The 11,585-nt window shown below is 28.2% G+C and overlaps 1 protein-coding gene across 1 annotated transcript in view; it reads right to left on the bottom strand.

Annotated features, from left to right (window-relative positions):
- Positions 1-410: 410 nt before the first annotated feature.
- Positions 411-11,585, bottom strand: part of LOC106692668 (uncharacterized) — a 277,584-nt gene continuing 266,409 nt past the window's right edge. Inside the window, exon 5 of the mRNA XM_067047286.1 lies at positions 411-9,060. Within this exon, the coding sequence (XP_066903387.1) occupies positions 8,577-9,060 (484 nt within the window). The 3' untranslated portion in view covers positions 411-8,576. The remainder of the gene's footprint in view (positions 9,061-11,585) is intronic.

Below are 11,585 nucleotides of genomic sequence, written 5' to 3'. Positions count from 1 at the left end.
TTATAAGAAGTATTTTATTTAATTTTTTTTGTCTTTTATTGAAGATATTATATTATTTTTTTGTTTGCTGATGGAAATATAAATTTTATTTTTGCTGCTATTTGAAGAATTTTTTGATTATACGTTTAACCTTTATATTATTAACATATAATAATATTTATTAGTTTATGCATTTAACCTTTATATATAATAATATTTATTGGTTTATACATTTAACTTTTATGTATAATAATATTTATTGGTTTTTGCAAGTTCATCATGTTCAAAATGCCTTGGATTTAATCCCACTGCTGCCATCAATAAAATGTAATTATACAAGAAAAATTAAAGTTTCTATGGAAATTTTGATTTATATTCTAATATAATGTGAAAAGAGTTTAAGAAAAATGGGTTCAAATAAAAAGATAAGATTCTTATTTCCAAGGCAATTTATTCCTTCTCTGTGAGCAGCATTTGCAATTCTCACTCCATGTTCTTTTAAACCACTCTTAAAAACAGATACACACAAAAATCTATACTTGAGTATGATTAATTCAAATCTACAATTTCTGAAATTAAAAAAACAAAACAAAAAACAAATACAATTATAACATGTAGCCTTTGTGTGGGTGTTTTCTTATAGATACACAAAATAAATAAAACTTCAATCTCGACACATAAAATTATTATGTTTAATCAGAGATAGTGCAAATAAAACTCTTTAAAATAAACATATACAAAAATTTCAACTCATAAATTTATTTATAATTTGAAATAAAGTAAAAGTAAAAATTGGAATGTAACAATTATTTTTTAATAACCATGAAAATATAAAACTTAATTTATCAGATAGAGCGACCCTTTTCAATCCGTCCTTGAATAAAAGATTTTTTTGTTTTAGGAATGAATGATAAGATAAATTTGGCTTTCTAAATATAACATAAAGGAATGAACTTTCTTAGGTCTACCATTTGCTCCAAACTTGTCTAATAAGGCTGTAGCAATTGAAATGAGTGACGGAGTGATAAATTATAAATAGACATAATTAAACATAATTTTTAACTGGAACTTCTAAATCATATCGTTACTTATGATTACTCATCTTTGAGATCAATTTTACATTTTATTTTCCATCAAGTGAGCAATGGCTAAACAATGAAATTCTAATAACGGATTACAGAGTAGCACTTACCTTGTGATAAGGTATTTCAGTAATAGACTATTTTAGTAACCTATTACCAGAACACGTTATTACTCTGTAGCTAGTACCCTATAATAGTAAATAATTGTTTATTTATGTATTCTAAGTTTGATTTTTACATTATTTAAATTTTCATGTGTTGAGTTCAGTTTTAAAAGGTATATCAGTTTATACTATATACATGATTATAATTTTGAAAGTGATAGTTTTTAAAAAATTGACCAAGATGTAAAACTTTGGATTTAAGTAACTTAAAAATTAAATCTGAAAATTACTTTATAAGTACTATGGAAACTTTAATCTCAATTTTAAAAAATGCTGTCTCATATGATCTCATCTGTCGAAGTTCCAATTTAAAAATGTATGTAAATTAAAAAACAAAAGAAACAAAAATAATATTAAGTGTTTATGTGTTGTCTACAAAATTATGAAAAATACACAGCTTGACATCTATTTTTTTTCTTTGTTTTATTTTTTTTTTGCCTAATAGAACAATAGATATTTTGGAAAGGTGTTAGGCAATATTTATGTATACGTATATATATATTTAGTTACATGAAATGTGAGTAAAATTGGAACATCTTTCTACATTATCTAGGATTAATTTTTTTAGTTACAATTTTTTTTTTTTTTTTTTTTTGGAAAATTGAAATAAATAATTAAAATACTCAATTTCTTATGGATAAAAAAATAAATAAAACACAGTTTTTTTTTTTCGTTTTTCTTTTTTCAACATACATCTCAAAAAGTATTGTAATATCTTTCTTACATTTTCTATTACATACTGATATTATGTATAATGTATAATTAAAAATATGTAATAAATAAAATATAAACTACATTGATACAAACGAAATTTAACTATATCATAGCAACGCTTAATAGTATATATGTATATATATATATTAAAAAGTTTAAAGATATGTATATGGGAAAATTTCATAACGTGAATTAGCTCTAGTGAAAAGAGTAATTGTTTATTTCAGCCAGGAAAAAATGTAAAAGCAATAATTATTTGATAAGTTTCAAAGGAGCGATGGAATATTTACAACTATCTGCTCTGTTGTTTAACCGCTTGCTGAGCAAAAGAAAACCAATTATCGATTTCCTCATTAAGTAGTCGTGCCCTACGTTTGGCTAGTTTTTTTTTTGTGTTTTTTAATATTACTTTGAAACTCAATTCCTTCCTATAATATTCCATTGAAATAGGCATAGAACAGCATCAATAAAAAAAAAAAAAAAATTAAAATCTAGCAGCGATTGCCTATATACTGAGAAATAAGAAAATATTGGCTTATAAACAAAAAAATGTATTAAATAAATTGCCTAACACTAATTTTACTGATTTTTTTTTTATTCTTTTCAATTGTATACAAATATTAAATTTACTTATAAATATCAAAATCACTAGTCATTTTCAAAACAACTAACTGTGGATTATGGAAAATATAAACGTAATTAATTGTATAAAGCTGACCCTTCTTAGTGGATGGCTAAATATCATATGCTAACATTATAAAGTAAGCAGTGAGTCTCAGCTGTTTCAAATTTTATCACCCATTGTTTAGAATAATTCTATGTACATGCTTATTTGCCTGTCCAACTTGTCGATACTATCTAAACTTCTTTTTAAAAAATGTCTTGAATATTTAAGTTGTACATACATATTTCATGTTATATACACATACTATACATTCCTCATTCGTAAAATCAATCTAATTTTATATATAAAGATATAACATAATAACTAAATATATATCTAATTACTTATATTATCAGATAAAAAATTTTGCGGGATAAAACGTTTTTCACATATTTTGATTTAAAAACGAAATTACTTGTAAAAATAAAACCATTCAAAATAATTTGACAACATATTTCAATTGAATATTATTTTTAAATATCAGAGTTGGCTTAGTTAAAGCCACAAATTTAGTCTTGAGATAAAGATAAAGAAATTTGGGCTTTTCTTTATCAGTTTTTAAAGTTTAATGCCTTGTAATATAGAAAACAACCTATACTTAAAAAAAAAACTGATAGAAGAAAAGCCTAAATTTTTCAATTGCGCTTTTCTTAAAACTGTTTTTGGGCTTAATTTATACATCACAGCAAAAACAGATATAAAATCTTTCCAAGACAAGATAGTCATTGTATTTTTAAAAAGCAAGGACCGAAAAAATAATTAAACTTAAAGAAGTATTATTTAAACAGTTTCATTATGACTTTAGTTTAAAATCTCCAAATGATCATATTTTTTTTTTTAAAATTAATTAAAATGTTTTTGGATAAAAGTAAATAGTGGTTTGGATATAGAATGCATCCGATTTATAAAAAAAAAACTTTTATTTTACTTCAAAACTATTATAATAACAAAATAAAAGTAACTTTTTTTTTTTTAATGTGTATTGTTAATTTCGGTCCCTGTAAAAAAGTATAATCATTCATTAGGATCGGACAATTTGTAATCTATTCATTGTAAATCGATGACCATTCGATAACAGTCGAACAAATTTTTTAGCAATTCAGACTAGGCTTAAAAAACAAATTTAAATCTATACTACAGAACTAAACTAAGATTTATAAATAAAAATCACAAGGATCTGCTAATGTCTTTTGTAAAAGTTCGAGATAAGGTTTTAGGCCTTTTAAACAGAATACAGTTACACCTTTCGTGGGCAATTTTTAAAAAACTTACAAAGCTTACAAATAATGGTAATATATTGTTCTCGTATGTGAGAAATAATTTAAAGCTTTAACCTGAACAGGCAAACATTTGTTTAATTATCACAGATTGTCAACGGTAAAATTTAAAAGCAGCCGAGACTAACTGATATCTTTTTTTTAGACTAAAATAATATTTATTATATTTTTGGTTTGCTTCTCTCAGAGATGGAATAGATCCTATACAAAAAAGCTTACCATAAACTTTAAATTCTATCACTTCATTGCTTTTGACTAAAATTTTTTTTTTTCATAATCTTCTTCACTCAAATAAAAGGATCTTCTCAGGATATGGGTAGCAGTGGCGCATTGTGTAGAAGCTGGCAGCACATATTACACATCACTTTTGGTTTTTTATTACAAAAAAGGAAATATCGTTAAAACCATTCCGTTGCATTAAATGAAATATTCAGACTAGAAAGCAATTTGCCTCGTAGTTTTCATCAAAACCTGCCTTGTAACAATCCTACATGAGTAAAAAAATAATTAGAAAATCTGTGTTTGAATAATATATATCAAGAAGGCAGTTTGTGAAAAGCTAAATGTTAAGGCTTTCTATGTATTACAAAAACTGAGTTTCAATTTAAGAGGACTTTTGAGCATTAACTCAGTTCATTCTCCAAACGCATTCTTGTCATCCATAGCGTAATCTTTAATTAATATTAATACTTTTTCTTCTAAAGCTTTCTAGCAAATTTGGACCATTAGAAACCTCAAGATATTGCAACGGTGATAAAAATCATTTTGATTGTGTAAGTATTGCCTGTATGGAAAAACAAAAAAAAAATCAATTATTCACTTTTTTATCATTATTATTTATAAAAGCGATTTTTATTAAGTATGTTACCTTTCATTATCATGCATATTGTGCCTTGATAAAATTTTACTAGGGATAAACATACATATAAATAAGGCATTTAAAACAAAAGTGGTGTAACTCCATTAAATATTGTTTTGAAATATTAACACTTTTAGTTGAATAGAAGTTTCTAATAGAAAATTCTAGAATGCTATCGAACAAAATTTTTCCCATCCCATATGTTCAATATTAATTATTTTATATTATATATATAAATGATTGACCGTAAGTGGATATGAAGGATAGTGAGGGGTACGATCATGAAGGAACAAAAATGTTTTCAACTATTTATATGCTGATGTTTCGACCCACTGTGTAGGCCTTCATCAGGACTAAAAATAAAAAGATACACAGGAAGTAGTGGAGATGATGGTCAGGGGAGGAGGGGGTGCGCTGTTATTTGCTGACCCCCCTCTTCCTCACCATCTTCTCCACATAAAAATATAAAGGTTGATGTATACAAACTATCAAAAACTTAAATAAAATAAGGAGGATAAAGATAAAAAACAAAAATAAATGATATCATGAAGAGTAGTAAACTGATACATGAAATAGGAGTGAATATTATTGAAAAACTATATTAATTTAATTAGCTAAGGAGATTGAGTGTTATCATAAAGAATGAAACCTACTGAAAGCGACAGTAATTTGGATAAAGAATTCAAAGTTAAGAATAAATAATCTGCAAATTAAACTGAGTATAAAGCTAAATAAAATAATCAGGATATCATCACTATAGTAATAGAAGGGCGAATGAGAAATATCACTAAAATAATAATATGGGGAAGTAACTAGAAATGTAACAAAATAGTAATATAAAAGCAATGAGAAATATAATAAATTAAATTATAAATGTTTACTCCTATGTATCAATCACTTTATTATGTTAATTTTTTTAAAAAGATGTTGAGGTGAAGAAAACTTGCAATTAAAACGTAAACTATTATATATTTTGTGCTTGTACAATGTTTCGGGATATTATCCCATACTCATGTACAATTTATTTGTCAATTTTATTAATTTCCATTTTGAAATCTTGTCATCTATACACATATAGTCTAAAATTGTTTTATAACTATATTATTTAAATTAATGTCTTTCACTAAATTAAATTAAATAATGTTGTTATAAAACAATTTTAGATTATATGTGAATAGATGACAAGATTCCAAAATGGATATTGAAAACATAACAAATATGAGGACACAATAGTGCATGAATATTGGATAATACCCTGAAACATTGTACCAGCACAAAATATAGAATCGTTTATATTCTAATTGGAAATTTTCTTCACCTCAAAAATTTAAAAAAATTAATATAATCAACTTCCTAAAAAGAAAATCCAACTAATTTTTTTTTATCTTTATCCTCCTTATTTTATTAAAATTTTTGATAGTTTGTATACTTCCATGTATATATTCCTTTTAATATCACTTTTTCACTCTTACTTTGACTCTACTTTTTTTGTATCTAGTCCTGATGTAGACGTACACAGTGGGTCGAAATGTTGGCAAATAAATATTTGAAAACTATTTTTTTTTTAAACACACCCCTAACCATCTCCTTCATATGTAAATTACTTTACATATTTATTTGGCCACAAAGCAGTTATATTTCATTTGATCTATTCTACAATAGATTTTGTCCTACCATCTATGCAACTACTCGGGAAGCTAGGAGTTACTCCAATATTTTCACAGATAGTTTGGTGAATTCAAAATTCATTTCTAGCACCAAATCAGATTTTATAAGAAGGGGAGTTACACCACTTAGGCTTTAAAAGCCTCAAATATATGTAATATACCTTAATAGCCATTGCATAATAGATAGCGAACATGAATGTGTGAAAATGCTACAGGATTAATATTTAAATGAACATTATTATTAAGAATATAATTTGAATAAAAATAGTAATAATAATAAATTAATTAATTTTTAAGTAAATCAGTTTGTTGATTTCCCGATTTTCTCGTGTTGATGTTTAAATAAATTTTATAATAACTATATTTTATCCAATGTCTATTACACCAGTCTATTTAACAATATTTTTTTTATTAAAAAAAAATTCAATTAATTTATCGTAAATAAAAAAACAAAAACGTTAAATTTTAAGTACATTCATGACAGGCAGTGCTAGAATTTTAAATGATTTTTAATAAAAATGTTTGAATTCTGAAAAATCTAATAGATTAGCAATACCACTATAAATAGAAATAACCTTTTTTTTTTCTCTTTTTTTTTTTAAACGGTTTTCGACAGCAACACTGATTTCATCAATCCACAATGAGACATGGAAACTAATTATTTATTGTATTGGCTCATAAATTAATACTTTATTCATTATTATTGACAATAGTACCACAATTCCTTTGATTTTTTCTATTGATATTAAAATTAACATTTGCTACTATAAAGTATCAGGCTTTGTTAATTATAAAATATAATCTGATTAAAAATTATAATGAAGTTTTTTTTAGATAATATTTCAACAAGCATATTTAAGGACTCATCGTATTTTCATTGTCAAAAAAACCAATCAGATCCAATTCTGTAACACAAATGATGCTCCGAGTGGTTGTCAGAAAAACAATTAAAAAATAATGAACGGAAGATGGTCCAAATAATTAAAAAAGTAAAGAAACTATTTATTACGAGCCAGCATTTCGCCAGACTTTACAGGGCTAAAAAAAAAAATACAAATAACTAAAATAATCAAAGTAAGTGAATAAAATAAGATGAAATAAAAGTTAACTAAGATATGGCTAAATATTAATAAAAATATGTGGAAATTTATATAAAAAATGAACAAAGTAAATTGAAGAAAATGAGATGTACAGTGAAAATTATAAATAAACGAGAATTACAAAAAAGTATTGGACATATAATGTTATTATTTCTGTTTTCATTATTAGATATATAATGTTATTATTTCTGTTTTCATTATTAGACATATAATATTATTTCAATCTTCATTATATGCCTAATATTTTTTTTTAAAATCTTATTTATTTAAACTTTTCACTGTACATCTGATTTCTATATTCTTTGTTAATTTTTTAATATAAATTTTCACATATTTTCATCATTTTTAACAATAGCTTTGTTTACTTTTATTTCATCTTATTTTGTTCACTTACTTATTTTAATTTTTTATATTTCTCTTAGCCCTGATGAAGCCCTGCAAAGTTGGACGAAATGTTGGCTCATAATAAGTAGTTTATTTACTTTTTTAATTATTTCGACTACACCCAGAGTATCTTCCTTTCATTAATTATACATTGTCAATCAACGATCTTCCAATTAAAAAATAGTTTTCAATATTTCATCATGATGTTTCGGCCCAGATTCGTAAAGATATTTGATTAACTGTTAAAAATTTCATAAAATTACAAGCTGTGGTTCATCCATTATATCATTATTGGTTTTCTTTTTTGACTTTCTAATATTTTTATGTCATTTTTTAAAATATAGCTCATTTTAATAACCCTACGTTCCTGACTTTATTTTTTTAAATAGGTGACATTTAAACTCTTACGTTTCTTTTATACCTAATGATGACTTGCTATGAGGGTTGGAAAATTAATTCCTAATCAACAGCAAAAGACTATTTTTAATAGTTTTCTTATCGCCACCTGGACCACCTCTTTCTAGATTTAACATACGTTCAAGTTATATTAATATATAATAGTAAAATAGTTGTATTCTATAGAATTATATTATAATATAATGATTACTAAACATTGCTATTATATAAATAAATACAAATTCCTAGTCTCAATGTGATGGAATGGCGCCACTGCTGCCTTTAGCAAATTACTGTTCTTCTTGTTGAGGCTCGTTTGATTCGGTTTCAGGCTCATTATCAGGAGCCTCAGACCCGTTGGACTCACCAGTCGCTTCCGAAGCAGGACGAAGGATAGCGCGAACCGTTGGATAACTTCTCTTGAAGCCTAGTTTGTTGTACAAGCTGAGAGATGCGTCGTTCTCAGGCCTGATGACTACGAAAGGTATGTAGCCCCTATTTCGGACACTCCTCGTGAGGCATTGCGCAAGATGTATACCAAAGCCCTTGCGACGGAACTCAGGCCTGGTCTGCATGGAGAACATGGCACCGTAGTAAGACTGGACCATCCAGGCTGCTAGCTGGCCACCGGAGAAGACTCCGTAGGCGGGGAGTGCTCGGATCAAACGTTCGAATACTTTCACTGACTCCATATCATTAGCCGGATAGAGATCATGGATAGCTTTAGCATGTTCCTCTCGCAGTTCTAGAACCTCGCAGTCCTCCCCCTGCAACCTGAAATCAAAATTTAATCATTATTCATATGACTTGTTTGTTTAAAGAACCTGAGAAAAACATTTGTTAATAATATTTACTAAAGTAACAATAATGCAATCATGATAATAAAATAGAATATGAGTTCAGAACTATAAATAGTCCACAACTATTTATGTTCCGACGTTTCGCCCCACTTTGCAGAGCTTCATCAGGGCTGTTCAAGTTGATAGCTTTGATAAATATCAGAAGTGCACATGAGTAACTCTCACTCATGTACGCTTCCGATATTCTATCAATAAGTTTTTAGCTTCTTTGTGTTATTCTCTGACCGCACCCCCAACCATCTACTCCCCATGTAAAAACCAGACGTTCATTCGCTCTTCTTATGAACCTTTCAGACCAAGGCTTCACCCCCTCATTTGGATTTTTACTCCCAAAGAAGACTGCAGTTTCCTTTTGCTCGAGGTATACATTCCTACAGTGCCTAAGTTTCATCTTTTAAGCTACCCCTGGCTATTGGTAGTGCTCGAGGTATACATTCCTACAGTGCCTAAGTTTCATCTTTTAATCTACCCCTGGCTATTGGTAGTGCTCGAGGTATACATTCCTACAGTGCCTAAGTTTCATCTTTTAGTCTACCCCTGGCTATTGGTAGTGCTCGAGGTATACATTCCTACAGTGCCTAAGTTTCATCTTTTAAGCTACCCCTGGCTATTGATAATGCTCGAGGTTCATCTCTTGACCACAGTACCCCGTCTTGGTTTATTTTTATTCTCTTCCTTTCTGTGATCATTCACTAGATAGCACTCACACCAATAACACCCTCGACAAGCTAATTTTCTATAGAAAAAATTTGTTTTTATGTGAACTTCATAAAAAAAAAAAAAAAAAAGAAAACATTAAAGAAATAAGTCAATCTCATTGGTGAATAAAAATCTAAAATCCCCACATTCCTTCAATGGCATAAAGCGTCCCATTTTTGCGGTAGTCCTCTTGTCTTGAAATAAACTTACAGTCCCATACTTAGTTAGGAATCTACTCATATAGTAACCTACAATTGCATTGATTTTGAAGATTTAATTATCAATGTAAAAAGATATTTTGATCTCAGATATAAGATTCACATATTTAATCTCTGGTTATACAATTAATCCAATTTATTTGATTTTTTTTGGGGGGGGGGAGAACTTTTTCATATGAAACATCCATATATAATCTATTTTTATATTGTTAGTTGACTGAATGATTATAACAACTTTTTGCTAATTAAAAAAAAAAGTAATAAAGTAATACACTAAAGGGGACAGATAGGTGTAGAAAAAAGAACTAAAAAAAAGGTGCTTCTCTGGGGCACTCATGTTAAAGATTGGAATATTGACGAGGCTGAGAAGTATGTATCCATATCTTTCAAATGTATGGGATTGAAAGAGACATCTGCAAACTGTCACCATGACTGAGAAGACACATCTCACAAGAGACAGGCCATGTGAAAGCAAATGTTTGCTGCTACAAGTGCTATATCTTTATTGAAAATATTTTAGGTATCTGGAGAATGCAAGTCTCTAACGGCTGGAGTGAGAGGAGAGGTGTCACCTTTTCCTTGATTGAAATTGTCATTTCGGCCAGTATAGGTTAAGGGAGAGTAGGCAAAAATAGGAAATGAAGTACTCTCCAGCAGCCTGGAGATTGGGATATTGCAGAGCACCTATCAATATTTCCAACAAAGTCAAAAGCCCATTTATATGGCGATAGTTTCCTGTGGTAGTAAAGTCAGGACAATGAGACAGAGTGACTGTTGTCTACGAGCTGAGATTATACCATGGGAATAAATATAGATTTACCGAAAAAGTGAAGACTTAAATTAAAATTAAATCTATGATACTTAATTATTCCTTGTTCAAGTTAATAAATAACCTCTATAATTATTCCTTGTTCAAGTTAATAAATAACCTCTACACATTCATAATAAATAACCTCTACACATTCATGAAACTTTTTCAACTAATTGTAAGTGTTTGCCTGGATAGAATTTTAATTTATTTACAATTGTCTAATTAAGAATCAGTTGAACAAAGTGATTTAGTTGCTGAAGTGAAATAAATGCTCGGGACCACTTGGGAAAGATGTGTGGCTGAAATTAAGCAAGGAGCGACCTAGGGCTACAATATAGATGAAGATAATAAATCCTATTAGCTGGGCCAAGGCCGCTCCTAAAAGGACTTAGCTATTGTCTTTTCCACCTCTCGTCCTTTTCTTTTCCACTAAAAGAAAAAAATAATTCTATCCTCTTAAGATCCATTTCCAGGCGGAAGATATCTGCCGTAATATTAATATTACAATAACCAGACTGGATCTACACCTTTACCGCTTGTCGCAAATCCAAGACTTGTGATAAATCCTTAGTAAACAAAGGAAACAACAAATGTCGGTTTCCACACACTTGTATGTTCTTTTGACTTTAGTCCACTATCAAATTCGATTTTCATTATAAAAACACCTCAATTACCCCCACCACCGCACTCTCCGTTACGCTACACTTTTGC

This window comes from Halyomorpha halys, unplaced genomic scaffold (assembly GCF_000696795.3).
Source record: "Halyomorpha halys isolate HHAL.00 unplaced genomic scaffold, Hhal_1.1 Scaffold65.1, whole genome shotgun sequence".
Lineage (NCBI taxonomy): Eukaryota > Metazoa > Arthropoda > Insecta > Hemiptera > Pentatomidae > Halyomorpha > Halyomorpha halys.
The sequence above is the reverse complement of the archived record's forward strand: the minus strand, read 5'-3'. Positions and strand labels throughout refer to the sequence as shown.